General features: G+C 30.4%; 1 protein-coding gene across 1 annotated transcript in view; it reads right to left on the reverse strand.

Annotated features, from left to right (window-relative positions):
• LOC129960508 (sodium-dependent dopamine transporter-like) overlaps positions 1-20,407 on the reverse strand; it is a 172,377-nt gene that overhangs the window by 48,594 nt on the left and 103,376 nt on the right. Inside the window, exons 3-5 of the mRNA XM_056073984.1 lie at positions 11,651-11,875; positions 5,426-5,557; positions 3,900-4,152 (exon numbers count right to left, since the gene is read on the reverse strand). Of these exons, the coding sequence (XP_055929959.1) occupies positions 3,900-4,152; positions 5,426-5,557; positions 11,651-11,875 (610 nt within the window). The remainder of the gene's footprint in view (positions 1-3,899; positions 4,153-5,425; positions 5,558-11,650; positions 11,876-20,407) is intronic.

Below are 20,407 nucleotides of genomic sequence, written 5' to 3' on the forward strand. Positions count from 1 at the left end.
CACTTGATTAGAATAAAGAATCGCACTCTATACAAATAATTTTCGCTAATTCATTTGCAGTTTATTCATATTTATTTCCGTTATGCCATTATATCCTTTAAAATTCCAATTTCACGGTTTATAATAGGCTGAAAAATTCATGAAAATGTACGAAGTAAATTGAAGCTTCACTAATAAATAAAGTGAAGAGATGAATTGAAAGATTCTCATTCCTTGATAAACTAAATAGTGTTCCGTTTTAAAAATGATTGTTTAAACATTCACCCTCTAAATTATTCGTTTAATTGTTTAGAATTATTTACCTTTTTTTCGAAATGAAGAATTTATACATCGAAATAAATATTTTATAAATAAACATTGTACCAAAACATCAAAACTTAAAACATCAATCTTTTTAATTGATAGCCACATATTAAAATTAACAATCAATTGAAGCGCAACAAAATTCAATTTCCAGTTGAGGTTTCTTTAGGAACAACTGACGCAGAATCTGGTTTTCATTTCTGGATGTCAGTATTCAATTATTGAATACTGACATCACGGTACTTTTATATTTATTAAAGGGCCTACATGAGGAAAAATTAATATTTTTACTCAAGCGGTCGATATGAATTAAGCGCAATAAATCTCATTTCATATTGAAGATTCTTCTGGGACAATGGTTGCAGAATCTAATTTTCATTTTATCCATTAGTGAATATTGATATCTAGGTAATTACTGCACGGGCCAGAGGGATGACGAGCGAAACATTAATAATTTTTAGTATTCGATCTCCAAGAATTAATTGCAACAAAATTCAGTTTCATATTAAAATTTCTTTCGAAGAATGGAGAATTTACAGAAAATACAAAATTTTAATCAAAAATTATTGAAATTGATAACGAGTTATTTACTACAGGCATATTAAAAATAAATTTCGAAAATAAAAGTTTTTAAATGAAAGTGTCGGTTGTCATATGCAACAAAATCGACATTCAATTGTTACCAAATGTTTCACTATCACAGACCACCAAATCGTTTGCCCATTTTAACCAAATGTTTGAAAAAAATAGGAAAGCTCAGTAATTATTGTACATAACCAATATATAAACACAAATAATAGTTATTATGCAGCTGAAAACCCCTCATTGTTATATAGGCAATAAAAATGAAAGCAGTATTTTAAACCATATGTTTGATATTATAATATTTAAATGTATAAAAAGAATACTACTACGATGCTCTGATATTCATTAAAATATATCTAGAAATAAATAACGTATTTTTATTTGGAGTTAACACCTTTCTATTTATTAAAGCATCCAATGGGAAAACTATTTTTTCATTGGATGTTTTCTTCTTTACACATTAAATGTAATAACAAAAATGTAAAAATAATAACTATAAACAAAAACTAAATTCGATAAAAAAAATATTTGGATTGCATTGATATGCAGAAATTTACTTCGTATTAAAATTCAGAGAAACTAAACTCTGCAACTTTCACTAGCCATCAAATTTATTTTATAAATTTTTAATCACTTGGGTGCGTTGAGCTCTAGCAAAATTATTAACTGGTACTCAAGTAGCAAACTTTATAAACTTTTTCCTCGAGAACTTTAATTTATAGTGAGAAAGTTAACATACTCTAATATACCAAAAATAAAATAAATCTTTAATAGGGTGCAGGTAAAATAAATTGATGTGTCAAGTAATAATGATATTGATGAATTTAAAAGCTACCGAGTCTAAAAATCTCGTTGCTAACATTTGATTGATCGCTTATTTCCGGTTCGAAGGCTCTGTTCATGGAGATATTTAGGATAGTAAATTATTTTTTAAACTTTCTTGATGTTTTTCAAGACTTCCGTTGGCTTTTAGAATTTCTTATTACAGTTAATATTATTGAATTTATTTTTAAAAATTGAAGGCTTTCTGAAATGTTGCATAAAAGCTTAACGATGGTCGTCATCACCTTGTTTTTTTTAAAAAGTTTAGCTCCGATAAAATATTTCAAACAGGAATTTTATTAGCGTTATTTTGTTTGCTAAACTATGTATAGTAAGAAAAATGGTGATTATTAATCTGATGCAAATATTTTAATCATTCTGGGAGAAATAAACTAATTCAAACTGATCTAACATGGCTTCTAATTGTCTTATTTTTGTAGTTATGATATTTGAATAAATGATTTAGAGAGGCTCAAAGCATTTTCAACGAAGGAAATTAATTGAAATAAAAATTTAAAGAAACTGTATGAAATTTTTGCAATCAAATGGTTTTGAAATAACTCTTCATGGATTATTCTGTGTTGTTCCTTTGTTAAATTGGAAAACGCACAATGAATTAAGGAATCAACGAATTTGTCATATATTATGTAAGCATTAGTTGATTCTTCAGGCGGCAAAATGTCAGTGAATTTTACAGACGTTTATGAGGCTTGAACCTCGGAATTGCAGATCTGATTTCAATTACTTTAAATTAAAGTATTTCATATTATGATTCTTAATATTTTTACAAAGAAATTAAGGCGAATCGCTTGATTCTGATGATTTATGTGTTGGAGTGTCAAAGGCAAGTTAAAAATGTTTTGGGCTCCAGATATGTAGAAATAAAATACGAGTTCTTGTCCGGATGGTATCAGATTATAAAATTATCACTCGATTTATCAATATGCCAGGGACGGTAAAATGTTTCCACGCGCAACGTCGTTTTGAATGTATAAGATTTCCTCAACCTCATTTAGAAATCATAATATATTTCATTATCTTAAAAGTTAATTTGAACAGGAAAGCAAAATGAAAATAATTAATGCTAAATACAAAAATTTTTTTATACATGTGTTATTTTTATAAAATTTTTAAATGTTTTAAAAAACAAGATATTTTTTTTTCAAATTATTTTTACTTGCAGGTATCAATGAATCTGGCATAAGTACCCGTATTTAAAGTTTTCACAATCTCAAGTGACCTGTGCACTATCTACTCAACGTTCGGATTCTTTGTTTTGGAAGCCCTTTCTAGGTTTTTATTGAAACAATGAATTTTACGATTCTGTAGATTCAAACATATTGCAATGTAGTAGTAAATGAGAAAAATCCTACTCTTTAATTTCACTTGTTAAAATGTAATAAAAAAAACATGCATACTTATGTTTTCCGTCAGTTGTGATACTTTAATTATATACTTACATTTAAATGTATTTAATAATAGATAGAGTTTAAAGTTTTTTTTTTTTGCTTAACTTTTCATAGGTTTTTAATATCAATTATTGAATATTTAATGTAAAACCCTTAAAATGGTTATGAATCATAGTTTTTCTGTAATTAGAAAGAGTAGTATTATTAAAGTAGAGTAATTAATTGTAGAGTAGTAATATAAAAGAATAAATAATAACTAAAAAATTATTAGGAACTTAATAAATTTTTTTAGTTATTATTTATTTTTTATCTTACAGGCATTTTTCATATAAGTAGAAATTAACGAACTATAATTTTCAATTAATCAAGTATTTTATACAGAACCAATTGATCAAATATAGTTCAATAGTGTCTTATCTTGAGCAGGTACTCACATTTTTTTTCAATTGAGTGTTTTTTTTTAAAGTACAATTATTAAAGATATATTTATACATTATTCAGAACATATTAATTCGCAAATCAAATCAATTTACTTATTAAAGCTTAAAAATATATGTTCTTCATGATAAATTATTTAAAAGTTTCAACTCTTTATTCAACGTGTTTAAAAATAAATGCAACAAGTTGATTTGAAGGTTACTCTAATTAATTAATGCATTAGTTCCTATTTATAAGGTAAAAGTGAGGGAAACAACATCGCTTTGTTTGAAACGATTCTTATCTATGGTCGTTTTACAGGATATAAAAATTCAATTAAATAACATTATTTTAAAGACCTACTCAAAAAATTCCAGCGCTGGTGAAGTCCTGTTAGCTCGAAAAGCTGAATTATTGAAGACTGTCGCCGCATCAATAATATAACCGCTGCTGTTTCTACTTTCCCAGCATCGTTCCGTGTTCCATGGGTTGTTGCATCGAATCCAGGGTAATTCAGAAGAAAAGGAGATGAACATGTAGTACAACGTCCAGGCTATGATAACATTATAGTAGAAGGACACGTACCAGGAGACTAATACGCAACAATAGCCAACACCTGGAAAGAAGAAAGGAAAGCTTAATTTATATACTTTTTAGGCTTAAACGTTCGTCAGGTTCAAAGCATATACACATTAGCTTTAATTTATGTATTTTAAATATAGTCAAAATACTGGAGAAGAAGAACTAATCGTCATAAAAACATTAAATCTCTGTGGCATAGCTTAAAGAAAATCATAAAAAAAATTAAGAAAATAAACAATCCTTAAAATTGAAAATACTTTATCTTCAAAATTTACCTTATTTTACTTATTATACATTATATTTTTACTTCTTTTATAGTATTTGGATTTCGTAACTAACCCTTTATCTGGCGCAGTTGATTAGAAGCGACATGCGTTTTCGTTGGTTCTTTCTGTAGATCCACCTCCCCAGATGTTTTATATGGGCATTGTAAGCACATTATTTCGGTAATGTTTTATATGGGTTTTGTAAGCAGATTATTCGTAATCAGATTTCTGGGTGATAATTAAAATAAATATACTGAAATAAATTTTAAGAATTAAATAAAATTTTAAGATATGAACTAATTTGAAATTAACTGATTAAATAACCAAAATAAATTTCTACGATCACGTAAGTATATTATGCATATTCAACTAACTTAATATGTGCATTCAAAAATGAACATATTATAATTGGTTGCAATTTGCAATTAAATTTCAAATCTCAATGCCATATTTAAGGTTTTGCATTTCTTTTAAAATAACTGAGCCTTATTTTATTTCTTTTGAATCGATTAAATTTAAATTTTGAAAAATATTAAGAATCTTCTAACAGATACAATCAAGAGTTAGTTAAAGGCATCACAATATTATTTTGACTAAAAATATTTCATTGATTTCATTGATCATAATAAACTTCTCTAGAAAATAAGTAATTAATATCTAAGCAAAGTAGAATGTCATGAAAATAGAATTATACGAGTTAGTAATTGATAATTTTTTTTGCTGAGGAAAGAGCCAATAATTATCTAGAATCCTAGATATTTATTAGGATAGCATAAAACCTACTTGGTAATTCTTGGCTTGACTTCTTGGTAATTTAAAAATAATTTTAAATAAAAAAACTTTATATTAAAATATTTTAAGATGTATTTAATTGCCATTTCCTTCTTATATTTATCGTAGTGTTATCAAATTAACATGAATTAGATCATCATTCCTTCTGTTATTGTTCAAACTAATTAATATTTATAATAATTAATTCAGAGGACTTAAACCTTTTAATGATTACTAAATGTTTATCTTTTGTAGTTAAAAAACGCTTACCTTTAAACAATGGACAAAACTTCCAGACACTAATTGGACCTTGTCTATGGTACTGTCCGAGTACCAACTCCATATAAAATAAGGGCATAGCTCCGAAGACTAACATTAACAGGTAAGGAATCAAGAACACACCTGTAAAGAAAGGAGATGAAAATAAAATTTATTTGTATTACCAAGTTTCGTCAGTGCGCATATACTAATGAATTGAACATTTGTACCTGGTAATTATTTATTTATGCTTAAATGTCAATGGGGTTTAGTAAATATAGAATGGATAGGTTTCTATTAATGGTTTTAGGTATTATGAAGGATTAAATCTGTTTTATTTTAATCTCAAAGTATTTTCCAAAATTCTCTATTAATCCTTTATCGACCTCGTTACTCTATTCGAAATATAAAATAGTTCATCAAATGCCTTTCATTTCTTTTTGAAACTAATTACTTTGTACACATTTTTGAGGTATAAAAGTACACATGATGAGTAATATACACACACACACACACACACACACACACACACACACACACACACACACACACACACACACACACACACACACACACACACACACACACACACACACACACACACACACACACACACACACACACACACACACACACACACACACACACAAAAATCCAACCTAGAATCGTTATTATCTACAAAGAAGCTTATGAAGAGTATCTTCTGATGATTCCTTTGCGGTTTAAACTATATTATATAAGTTTCATTTAATTACAATATTCAGCTTTAATCCTCGACAGTCTTTAGTATCCCCAGATAAGTATTTCAAACTTAATTTAACTTTTGTAAAACTAAAAAATAAATATCTTTGATGAATGTAATCGTTATCATGAAAATTATGAACGAAAGAAGACTTGACAATAACTGTCGCAGCAATCGCAATGGATAATTAGATTATTAATATAAGTTTGGTTAAATCTTCTTTACACCAAGATTATGTCATCGTTATAAGATTTAAACATAAACTTTATTAGATCGATTTCCTCCCCAGGATTAATATCTTTAACTAGAAGATGCGCCCGCCCAGGCAGTCTGTTATCTTGTTAACAATATTTCAGCCGGCGTCCTAGCATAGGGGTAGCGGGTCTTCCCCGTGATCTGGGCTTCCTGCGTTCGAGTCCCGGTTTGGGCATGGTTGTTTTCCCGTTGTTCCACCTGTGAGATGTATGAATGTGCTCTCCTATAAAAGGGGTTGTGCAAGCGAATGAGTGATGCGTGAGCAGCAAAGTCGTACTCTTGGCCCTAGTTGGCGCTACTAAAAAAACAAGAGACGCTCCCTCACCGGCTTAAAATCGCTGTCTTCGTAACAGCGGGCTTGTCCATGGCAAGTGCCATAAGAAACAACAGCAACAATATCTCAAACAACAACAATATAACTGTCACATATTAACTAAAGAAAGATGTAATAGAAAATCTTATGCGCATTGGAAGAGTGCTTAAGTAATAAAGAAATATTATTTGGAGTATATTTTAGACGTAAATATGTTGTAATATCAAAAATAATTACAAAAATTGGTTCTAAACAAATAGTGATCCACTGATAGAAAGAGATATGGCATGGCAAAGTTTAACAAAGACACACTTAAAAAAAGGTAAACTTTACGAAATAATGAATTCTGCCAAACGTAAGCACCGCGAAGTTAAATAATGAGCAATAAAATGAATAAAGTGATACAAAACATGTCTGAGGTATTAAAAATACCTTAGAATTATTTTTACATAAAAGTAAATTAAGCGGTCAAAAATTATAAAATTCGATTCCGAAAACGCTGCAATCCGCGTTTCCGCGGAAATGCAATGCCAAATAAAAAATAAAATAATCATGAAAAAATATTAACAGACCCCTGGTCACATTAATCTTTGCTACAATCATTAGCATAAAAATGAAAATCTGAAGTTTGCAGTCTCATAAGCAAATAATATTCAGAAACACTCAAATTAAAATTAATCATTAAAATCGGATTACAAAATCGGACGATCTACAAAGAGAAAAAATAAAGAAATATGTCAATGTTATTCATAAACATGTTTATAAACCCTTTCGATTTCTAAATACAAGCCTACATAATAAAAAATAAATAAATATTACTCATGCTCGCATTCATTACTAGCACACATAAAAAAAGTGGCCCCCAGAAGAGCGTCCACTTTAAATAGAAAATAATCTGCACATTATTCGGTAATAAACATTTTATTTAAAATTTAACTCTAATCTAATAAAAAAATACTGATTTAAATGTGAGTTATTTTTACTTTAGTAAATACGATGGAAAAAATCAAATTTCTAAAGCATTTTTTCAAAACTTTATATTAGCTATAGGTATAAATAGGACCGCTCACTTTTTCTGATATTTCAAGATTTGTGAAACCAATATTTCGTAGTGGACATGAATTTACAGTAAGGTTAGAAATCCAAAGCTACTAAAAATACAAAAAGAGAAAGTTTTCCTCAAAGAATGGAAATGCAGTCTGTAGGAAATATGGGAAATCAGCCTGATAAAAGCGATTGCAAGCTCAAACTGTCAGAAATCATATCTTTAAAAACCTGGTTTCCCGTAAGATATGCCGCTCACGCTTTTCTCTAATCATAAAAAGAAGGTCGCCTGCATATCGGAAAAAGCAAGTTTTCATTTTCTCCCCTATTATCAAGAACTTCCGATATTTGCTGTCAGTATGAACGCTAGCGGATTGACAGTGAAGTCCACTGACTTTCGTAATTCCTTGCTTTTCCCATCAGATCTGACTTCGAACTGTCTTTTCAAGGTTTAAAATCGCGTATGAGCTGAAATAATGAATTATATAGAATTTCCAAGGTATGTGCTTAAATTGTGTCAGAAGAAAGATTGACGTTCAGAAAATGATATCGCAAATTATAAAGTTTGACATATAAGATTTATACATAGGTATTTAGTAAGAATTATACATTTCCACTTGTTAGATTTATACATTTATAGTAGCAAGATCAGAGCATTTGTACATAGTTTTATTCGTATAAGATTTGCTGTCTCTAATACTCAATAAGGATATGGCTAAATTTTAATATTAAAGAAATGGCAGATAAAGTCCTTCGAGAGTGAAATTCTTGCTTATTTGAATGATAATATTTATCTATTAATTAATTTTATTTTAAAGCGACTACAGAATAAAACTTCTTAAGAATTTTTGACTAAATACAAAAACAATAAACGTGCAAAGTTTTAGTTGAAAGTTATTTTTTCATCTGGTCTTCATATCATTTGAAAAACTGCTTGATGCAGTTATTGGGTTCTTCTTAATTTATGTAAATGGAGAGGACAAATAAAAATATTTTTTATTGAAAGCAGCATGGTTTAAAAATGAAGTAAATATTTAAAAGAAGCTGTAAATTAAAGCACAAATTCGAATTTCATTTCACTGAATAGCAGAATATATATATACAGGGTGAGTCTAAAATCATGGGACACTTTGAGAGGTGGTAGAGCTCACTATAACAAACAATTATTATATAGGAAAATATATAATCGGAAATGATGCGTTGAGGCACAAACAGAAAAAAAAATAACACATTAACGGAATCATAAAATGTTCATTAGCAGGAAACTTAACCAGTGATTCCGTACAGAAAATGTTAAAAGAGTTGCTGGAAATTGCTGGATGCTACTTTTGGGGTGCGCTGGATTGGGAGTGGGGACCAGTCCGCTGGCCACTGCGATCGCCAGATTTATCGAGTCTCGATTTTTTTCCTTTGGGGGCATTTGAAAGCTCTCATTTGCGAGACTCCATTGAATAACTCGTTGCTCGACTATCCTGTGCGGTTGCATGCGTACTTGAAATACCCGGGGTATGGGAATCTGTTCACCAATCACTCCACCGACGCTACCAAGCTTACATTACTGTCGGTGGCTGCAATATTGAGTATTTTTTTGCAGACATTGCTGTAAAAAAACATTTTGCGACGACTTTGTAAATAAACAATATTTTTCATTTCGTGTGTTATTTTTTGTGTTTGTGCCTCAACGCGTCACTTCCGGTCATATATTCCTCTACAATAATTGTTTGTTATAGTGAGCTCTACCACCCCTCAAGGTTTGGTCCATGATTTTAGATTCACCCTGTATATAAAGGGTGATTGGAAATTTATTTTAGTCTGCAAATTTAAAATGGCTTCTTGTATAGCAGGGAAATAAGTTACACCTATAGTATAATGGCTATGTTGAGTTTACAGAGAAAGGTTACAGCGCCCCTAGATGCGAAATAGGGATTTTATGAGAATAACTAAAAAAATAAAGGAAATAGGCCTAAAACTCCAACAAAAAATGTACGCTATACCGTAATAAAAATATAGGAAAAGACTTCAGAGAGTTATCTGTAAAAGTGGCGGAGATATTTGCAATTGAAATTATGAACTATGTACAGGATGTTCGGTGAATTCTTTCAAGTCCGTTAAATTTAAAACGGGGTCTTGAATAGCTTAGGAAGTAACGTGCATCTATAGTATAGTGATTATGCTGAACTTATTGAGAGATTACAGCTCTCCTAGCGGCGCAATAAGGAAGTTATGAAAATAACTCAAAAAATAAAGGACATTGGTCTAAAAATCCAATAGAAAAATGTACATTGTATCATAATAAAAACACAGGAAAAGGCTTTATTCAGTTATCTGTAAAATTGGAGGAAATATTTGCAATTAAAATTATGAATGTTACGTGACTTGAAAAAAGGGTATTTTTTGAGACTCCTTTTTGAATTTTTTTAAAGATTTGTATTTAAAATATATCGAATTTGCAACAGTCATGTATTTGATCATCTCATTCAATTGGTGGTATTATTTTCTCTACTTTTTCTTGAATACTTAGTCAAATTGAAACGTGGTATTATTTGTCTTTTCTGAGAATTTGTTTTTGAGCTGAGATTTGCTTAAAGTCGAATTAACCTCCTAGAAGCCCTTAAGCATATCTTGTGAATTTTTTTCTCTCTCCAAATTCCTAAACCAGATGTTTATTTTATTTATTTTGATTTAATTTCTGTATAAACAATTTTAAGTATATTTTTTGACAAACTGAAATTTAAAAAAAATTCAACAGACGCTCATCTTGAAGAGAGTTGGATTAATTATCTGGTGAATAGAAATTCAAATTTAATTTTAAAATTAAAATTTAGAAGAAAATTAAAAATATTTAAGAAATCACAAAGTTTTTTAATACTATCTAAATATTATTTAATTTTAAGATGAGACATTTTTTTAATTTATAAAGCAAAATATATTTTAGAATAATATAGATAACATAAAACTTACTAAGTGTAATTATCTAGGATTATTGTTAGAATAATTTTATAAGCTTTAAAAGGAGCACAACTTTGTAAATGAAATGAAATAAAAAATTGAACCAAATTGAATACACTTCAAATATTTTTAGTGTTGATAGACCATCTAAAGTTCCAGGGACCTTAGGTAGCTACCTTTTATGCATATTTGATAATCCGGTTCTGGATATGATTGAACATTTTGATGGATACTGAGGATATTTTCAGTGTAAATGAGCTTTGTTACTTAAAAAAAACCTTTGATAGAAATCAAATTGGTTTTATTATCACACAAATTAAATACCAATGATTTGATTAAAATTTTAAATTAAGAATTACCCAGAATTTGGGCAAGTATTATTTTAAGATACAAAAGTTATTTATTAGCTGCTTAATAATTATTTAATTTTGCTTTTTGCATGGCAAAAGCTTCAATTTTAAGTTTCCCCTATATGAAGTTACCTCAATTTGCTTTGATATAAGTTTAAACAAAGAAAAAAAACTTAGCTTTTTATATAGTTATTAACATCATCATAATAGTGTTTCAAACCTTCGTTATTACGACTTTTGGATTTTTATATTGTTTATTATACATTAATATGAATATGAAAAAACTATATGCAAAACCATGTCTAGCATTTTACTTTATAATGATATCTGATAAATGTTTATCCTAGTATCTTTTATCATTTTCTAATAAAATAATCTTGATACTGTTTAAAAGGCAAAAATACAAATTTCATTAATCTTGACTTGATAGTATTGTGCCTAAATATATTTCTTTTACTATTCAATGCATTCATCCCTTCATCTATTCTGAGCTTTCCGCGATCTTTGCAAATCCTTTCTTGATCCTTATTAACGTTAAAAGGTTGCTGCTTAAAGCATTTTATTTGATTTGTCTCGCCACTTACCCCCTCCATTGCGGTAACAGAGGTAAGGGAACCTCCACACGTTAGCTAAATCAACAGCAAATCCGATAATGGAAAGGAGGAAATCGGCTTTCTTGCTCCAGGTCGGTCTTTCCTCTGGATTGTCACTTCCTCCGGTGACCGGGTCCTGGGACAAAGCGATGATGAGAGCACCGTCGGGCAGTTGGGACGTTTTATCATGGTGGCCTTCGCCACAGCTTTTGTGGTCTGCAAAGAAAAAAAATGCTTTCATTACTCCAACGAACATACACATCACTTAAATAGCATTTAAGAAAATGCAAATACTTATTTATATATACACTGACGGAAAAAAAACTCAACACCAAGAAAAAATCATTGTAACGAAATTTAGACAATGCATTTGTCCAGTTAACATGTTAAATTGATTAAATTTTCAAGATCACAGGTTAATTTAAGCCCTAGAAAATGCATTTAAAATGTGAAATGCTGTTACATTAATAGCCAGTGTATCCTCCGGAATTTTGAATGCAAGCTTGCAAACGTGCATGCATTGTGTCATACAGGTGCGAATGTCACTTTGTGTTATGGAGTTCCATGCTTGTTGTACTTGTTCTGTCAATACTGGGACAGTCAGTGCTGGCTGTGGATGATGCTGGAGTTGTCGTCCAACGATATCCCATATGTTCTCAATTGGTTACAGATCTGATGATCTCGCAGGCCAAGGTAACATGTCGACACTCTGTAGAGCACGTTGTGTTACAACAGCGGTATGAGGGAGAGCGTTATACTGTTGGAAAACTCCCTCTTGAATGCTGTTCTCGAATGGTAGCACTACAGATTAAATTACCAGACTGACGTATAAATTTGCAGTCAGTGTGTTTGGGATAACAACGAGATTGCTTTTGCTGTCATAGGAAATTGTTCCCCAGACCATGACTCCAGGTGTAGGCTCTGTGTATCTAGGCCGCAGACAATTAGGTTGTAGACGTTCCCCTGATCTCTTTCTGACCAACATGCGGCTATCACTGGCACCAAGGCAGAACATGCTTTCATCAGAAAACACAACAGATCTCCACTCCGTTCTCCAATGAGCTCTGGTTTGACATCACTGGCCTCGCAAACTGCAATGGCTTGGAGTCAGTGGAAGGCACATTGCAGGGCGGGAGCCTGGCTCAGAACTGTCCTTGAAGTAACCGATTTCTAACATTTCGTTGTGTCACTGTGGTATCAACTGCAGCTCGAATTTCTGCCGCAGAAGCAGTACGATGCTCCACAGCCGTACGCCGAATATGGCGGTTTTCCCTCTCAGTATTACCACGTGCTCGCCCAGAGCCCGGTCTTTTTGAGGCAGTACCATATCTTGAAAATTGCTCCCAACAATCATGCACAGTGGATACATTCCGGCTAAGTCTTTCTGCAATATTGCGGAAAGAAAATCCACCTTCTTGTAACCCTATTACACGATGTCGTTCAAACTCGGTGAGCTGTTGATAATGGCTTCTTCGTCTTCTTAAAGGCATTCTTGGCTAACATCAACCCAATACGTCAAATTTCAAAGATAAATAACGCTCACGAACTTCACAGCGAACATTTAAAGCAAACCTGATATGCAAATTCTGAGTGGCGCTACCAGAGCCACTCACAATTATGCGCGAAGCGCAAAATTTCAGATATATAAACATGCCTACCAAATTTTTATTTATCTAACACAAGTTTTTTTTTTTGGTGTTGGGATTTTTTTTCCGCCAATGTATAATCTCTGATTCAATAGAAGACGAATTCACAAAGTAACCTTTTGTAAATGGGAATTTTGGTGGAATAATAAAGAAGAGAGTTCTGCGTTTCAAGTCATCGGGAGATAAGATTTCTGGCTCTTTTTGACAGCCCGTAGGAGTATCTTTTCTGGCATTTTGTTTTTAATAGTAAATTTAATAGTCACATGTAGCCTGATACGAGAGGGAAAAATACTAAACCTAATTGCAGGATGATTAGAGACATTATTTCTGCTGATAAATAAAATTCTAATAGTTTAATTAATTAATTCTAATGGTAAAACCCAATGCATTTCGTAGTAAATTTAATGACTAAGTGATTAGGTAACAAGTGAATAGGAGTGAATTGTTAATTTTTTTACGTATATCACTTGCAACAGTTTGCTTGACGACTGAAAATTAAACAAGTTCAGTATCTGTCTTGTGCGAAAAAATAAGTCTAGACGATCTGTAATGTCAATATTCTCGAAACTACTCAACTTTACGCCACAAATCCTACCTCATCCATTAGTCTCTTAAATGGAGTTTTTATGTTCTTCACAAGTCATGATTCCGAGCTTCTATAATGCAAATACTCTTTGATTTGGAGCACAATACATCAAATCATTTGTTTTATCTGACATAATGACCTTTTTTCGAAATGATGAACAATTTGGGCAGAAATCATGAGAGAATCTTGCGAATTTAATGTCTTGGCGTTGTCCGTTTGGAGACAAAATATTATTCTTTAATGCTATTGCAGCATTTGCAAATACTTTTACTGATAACTTACTTGGTTAATTTAAGTTATTCAGAAAATTATCGCAAATTTATATTAATTAAATGGGAAGATAATTGTATTTTTGATTTTATATCTGATTTAACAGAGAAGATATTCGTATTTGACTTTTTATTTTTCTTGTTCTCTACTGTCATATGAACACAAAGAAGAGTATGTTTGAAAACTGGATGCAAAAGCCTTTGAAACTTAAAAATTTAGGATTCCCATTGTTGTAAAAGCTTTTTTTCAAAAAGCCTCCATCAATTCATTAAAAATGTAAAGTAATATTTTTATCAAAAATACGAAACTCAAAATAAAACCCACAGAAGCATGAAGTTCAGACAGGAACACTTTAATAAGTTAAACTGTAATCACGTTTAAATTATATTTAAATTTTTATATTACGAGCTTTATGTAACTTTTTCCTACGACAGTAATACCGGTTTTATATCCTTCTTCTATTGTTTACTGTACTTCACATTTTTTTTTTTCGACTCCTGGCACATGGAATATTCTAAACGATTGCCATCGTGACAGTTATGGGGCAGGAGTTAATTTTGAATCCTGAAACTCATTATCAATCGGCTGCAGTGCATCTCCTTTCGTATGAGGTTCATCCTGTCGTCAGAGTGACGGTAACTGGATCCCCACCTGTTAATCCACATTTCGCATGCATGTAAACGTGATAACTCAAAAACGAAATGATTTAAATAAATTAAATTTTATATATGTTCTTATGACTACAATTGTTATTCTATGCCAAATTTTATCATCCATCGGTTGGAAAAAAAACAACAACGTCTAAAATATATATTTGGTTTTCTAGTTTTTGTGCGTTGATCACATGATAGCCAAAGATCGCATACTATCTTCGGTTGTAGAAATGGGTCAATTTTGCTTTCCCCCAAGACTTTTTGCGTATTTTTCTGTTTTCGAAAGAGAACTACAAACCTTTGATATATATTCCCAATACATTCTAATATTTTCACAAAATTCCCACCATATATATCTTTTACATTTTTATATGTAAAGATAAGAAAAATAGCAAAATATTACAATTTTTAGGGCAATTTCTGTTTTAGAATGCAATTTCCGGTTTGGTTGTGCTTCAAACAAAGTGTATTATAATCACTGTAATCTGCTTTTCTAATACATTTAGAAAGAAATGTTAAGTGGTTTTATAAATAACAACAACAAAAATCGTCAAAGTTATCGGATATCGATATTTTCAATATGGCACCGATACTTTAATACTTTCTGTAATCGCCAAGCCTTTCTAGTTGTAAATAAAACCAATTGTTTCACTACCACGTTTCTCTTCAACTTGCTCCTGACTTGCATCAACTTTACATGCTCAACACTATTAAATGATCAGTACTAAGTATTCAGTACTGAGGTTATAATAAATTTCCCAATAAATACACTTACAATTAACCAATAAAATAAATTCATAATAATTCTTCCTTTATTTAATGATTCTGTCATATGGAAATTTAGCATTCTAGAAATTATACATTCATTTTGTATAATGCTAATTAAAGGGAATATTTTCTTTTTAGCTATTAAATCTTTCGAATATACCCATAATTAACCAGCAAAATAAATTCACAATAAACGTTTTGCTTCGCTCCCCTTAAAAATTCTTACAACATTTATCTGGTAATTCGTACTTTAACATTGCATGTTTTTTTGGGAGCTTTTTTTCGTCTCATTCCTAAAACAAAGTTATCGTTCGTAAACCTCATTATGAAAAACAGATTCACGGATGCGATTATACACTATGCGCATTATTCACATTAAAACCCAAACAATGGTTTAGAGGAATACAAAGGATGATAAATAAATGAAGTTTTTTGAAAAATTTTTTTAAACATTATTCTTTAAATGAAATATAGGGTGTTCATTAATTATTGTCGGGGTTTCCGTACCTCATAACTTTCGAATAAAAAATATTACGCAAAAACCGATTACGTATTCGTAAATTACAACTCAAAGAATTTTATTAATGATATTAAAGTGTAAAGCTTGCACAATTTGCACTTTGTAGGCATTCAGCTGAAGGCGATTATGTATTCGTAAATTCGCTGAACAAATTTTGACTTTTGATAATCGTGCGGGTTCTCCGTGCCCCATATTCTACAGTTATGTTTATTCACTTTTTCTGACACATGAAAAGTGGATTCGTCACTGAAGAACCATTTCCGAAGGTAATTTTCATCATCCTCAGTTCGAGTCAAAATTTGTTCAGAGAATTTACGAATACATAATCACCTTCAGTTGAATGCCTAAAAAGTGCAAATTGTGCAAGCTTTACACTTTAATATCATTAATAAAATTCTTTGAGTTGTAATTTACGAATATGTAATCGGTTTTTGCGTAATATTTTTTATTCGAAAGTTATGAGGTACGGAAACCCCGACAATAATTAATGAACACCCTATATATCGCTTAGGTGAAAAGAAATATGACGCGTATCCAATTTCCCAAAAATGATATAATATATAAAGGGATTCTTGATATTTACAAAAGATAATACATTTCGCAAATAACAATGTAATACAAATACAAATATCCCCTGCAAATTTAACATTTCGTCTTATAAAAGAATTTTAAATTAAAGAAATACAGAAGACATTTGTTGTCAATGCTAAATTTCTCAATGTCTTAAACAAGCATGAAATTATTTTTTTACACAATACTGACTAACAGAAGTATGAAACGTTTCATGCGCTTATAAATTAAGGTACACATTGAAGTTATTATTTATTCTTTCTAACTAACTTTGATTAATGCTTCGTCTCTAAGTCAGACGAGGGCTATTTTGGATTCGGCGCCTCACACCACACCCAAGGGAGGATATTTGACAGCAGAGTCGGACTTTGTGTCTATGTTTATCAAAGATCGAGTCTTTGCCACCAGATCACCGAGACTCTTAATTTCTTTTTGCCTCCAAGGAACACAAAGTTTGCATGTTATACATTTTCGTAGTTTAGGGTTGTCTTTACAGTAATATTGACCTGAAATCTTTGCAAAAGGGTGTGGCAAATGGCATTATTGTATGGTTTTTGAAGTTTGTGTTTGTGTCTACAACAATATCGGCGTGAAATCTTTTGTAAAGGAGAATAGTAAACAGCATTATTTATTTTTGAAAAAAATGCCCTATATATAAATTGCAAACTTATATGCAAATACATTTAAAGATTTATTACTTTATTATGGAGGCTTCCAAGCTATTAAACTTGAAGTTTTCCGCATTTTTACATAACAATTTCATCATTATAACATTAATCGCATTAAAAGTTATGCAAGATGCCACATGTTAAGCTGTTATATTTTATTTCTTGAAAATAATTTTGCTAAATGAAGTAGCGAACATACTATCTTATAGCTTTAAAAATTATTTCTTTTTTTTAAACTGTATTTTATGCTTCACAAGAAAATTAATTTTAAGTAGTTCTCTTTTTTTGTTGAGAAATATCATCATTAATAAATTGAAAAGTAAGGAAAACATCATTTCATCATTCACAATGCAGAGCATATTACATAATACAAGTATGTTATAAAACATCAACCAGTTCATTTCAGGTATTTGTAACAATGCACTTCCTAGTAAACAAAATATTTTTGAAGAATTGGGGGTGCTCTATTTTGCGCGTAGAGCTGATTACATCTAAGTTCGACAGGAGGACACTCTAAATTTAGAGACAGGCCCATTGCCAACTGAACATTGAACTCTTTTAAAAACTCATTGAGCGGATATCCCAAAGCAAATATTTCGCTCGCATCAAAGGATATTATTTTCACCCGATCAGGATACTTGAAAAAAAATAAAGCCGTTGACTTCTTTGAAACACCTAAGCATCTTTTGACAATCTATGCGAAGATTGATATTTTTAAATAGAATAAATGCTTTGAAAATGCTTTTTCTCCAGTTTAAACATTTGGGAAGAAAGTTCTGGCATTCTAAATTCATGAAACAATACTCGTAATATTTTCATGAGTAACAGTTAAAAGTATTAAATGAAATGCTGAAAATTTAAATGCAGAATAAATTTATCGCTGCTTTGAAAATGCTTTTTCTACAACGCAAACATTTGGGAAGAGAGCGCTGGAATTCTAAATTCATGAAACAGTATTCGTAATATTTTTTATGAGCAAAAGTTTAAAAATATTAAATGAAATGTCGGAAATTTAAATGCAGAATTTCTCGCAATAAATCGTACTTTCTTTTTATCAATTATGAGCAATGAATATTAATTTTTCAAATCAACGTTTTAATAAACAATGAGAATGCTCTCCTCTCAAGTTTAATGCATGCTAGCACAATATAGTGAATTTTGTGTTTCGTAACATAGAAGTCTGCAAAACAGATTCCTTTTATCTGATTGCAGCTAAAGTTCGATACAAATTAAAAATTTTCGTGAAAAAAACGCGTATCAAATTACATCTATCCGAATGACCATCATGTTCAATGAATTTGGTCCACTACAATTTGATATTATATACAAATATATACTTTGGTCAATTTGATATTGCTATTCATAATAAAATCATAAAAAAAAGTCGTTTCATCTTTCTACTTCATTGTGTTTTTAAGTTATTGGGACCACATGTTTACAATCAGATGGAGAACACTTCTTGTTGAAAGATTACTTCCTAAATTTGTTTTTATTTAAATGCCACTTACCAAACTATATCCATCTAGATTTGTGCGTTTTTGAGTTATCATGCTCATAGACAGAAAATATCCAAGTATGATTCTTTTTTTAAGACTTGGGAAGATGCAAAATGTGGAGATTCGTTAGATCGCAGTACTTTCTCTTTGTTTACTTTATGTACGAGACAGTAAAAATGTATTAGGCTAGTTATATATATTCATCTTGTATTTACGAAATACAAATTAAATTTTTAAAGAATTATATGATTGTTTTTGAAAACGTATATATTAAGTCAACGTATACATTAGGAAAAAAGTATGCTTATTATTTGCTGTTAAATTCTCGACTGTATAATTATAATGGACAAGTAGACAAGTTGCTATACTCTCAGACAAGGCTCGAACCTGCTCGCTTATTGAAAAATTTCTAATCTACGTATTCGGGGCGTTCCCAAAAGAAATATAAATTTGATACAAATTTTATACTGCTGCATGATATATGGTTTGGACATCTTTGGTCTATTACTATGTATTTACTAATAAAACATAGTAGACAGAGATTTGTCAGCAGAACTTACAGCTATTTTAGAGTATTTTTGCTGCATTATATGTGTTACTCAGGTTATGCATATTTTTCTCAAGAATTGAGTTTTCGACATTTTTTTTTCAAGAATAAGGTGTGTGTGTGGGGGGGGGGGGAGGACGTGAATTTCGTTTCTGAATTTCAGTTCCTTACAATGTTTATTTCGCTTAGCTACCAAGTTACAAATTAGTTTATCTTTAACATAACTGTATAAATAATACATTTTAAAGCATCATGCAAATTTATTTTCAATTCATAAATTGAAGTGGGAAACAAAATTTGAATTCTGCTCAGATTCAGAATGAAAATAAAGCTAATAACTAAAAAAATATATTTCTTTGTCTGGCAGTAAGTGAGCAAAGAAATAGTTAAAAAAATATAATGCTATCATAAATGTCTAATTTAAAAAATTCATAATAATTTAAACAGGTTTAAGTAACTTATCTCTACATTTAAATTGTCTTGTAAATTGAATATTTAATGGCTCAAAAAATTGGATACTTAAATTGCTCAATTGATCCAATTGACTTAAACATTTAAAATTTTGAAGATACGTTTGTAAACATGACTTTCACGATGACTAATAAATTCTAAATAAAATAACTCACGACTAATAAATTTCTAAATAAAATACGAGAATTATAATGTCACTCATCTATAATTTCACAGCAATGCAATTTTTGTCTCAAATAATTTGTTATTGGACGGTATTAAATGTCTGTGTCATGAAGCTATATATTAATATTTTTCAACTGTTCCATGAAACGATTTCACATTTCAATCAGTCTGGCAATGGTAGAAAATTATTTTAGATAGAGATATGAAGGAAGGAAAAGGATTTCACAGCATAGAAATGTTACCTCTCAATTGAGTTCTCTATTTAATAATAAAGAATTTTTAAATTTTGATAAACGTTATACGATAGCTTTTTTTTCCAGGAAAGTTTTTTACTACTTCTACTAAGTAACCAAGTTATGCAGGTTGTGGCAAAATTTCAGAACAAGAA

This window comes from Argiope bruennichi, chromosome X2, assembly GCF_947563725.1.
Source record: "Argiope bruennichi chromosome X2, qqArgBrue1.1, whole genome shotgun sequence".
NCBI classification, from domain to species: Eukaryota; Metazoa; Arthropoda; class Arachnida; order Araneae; family Araneidae; genus Argiope; species Argiope bruennichi.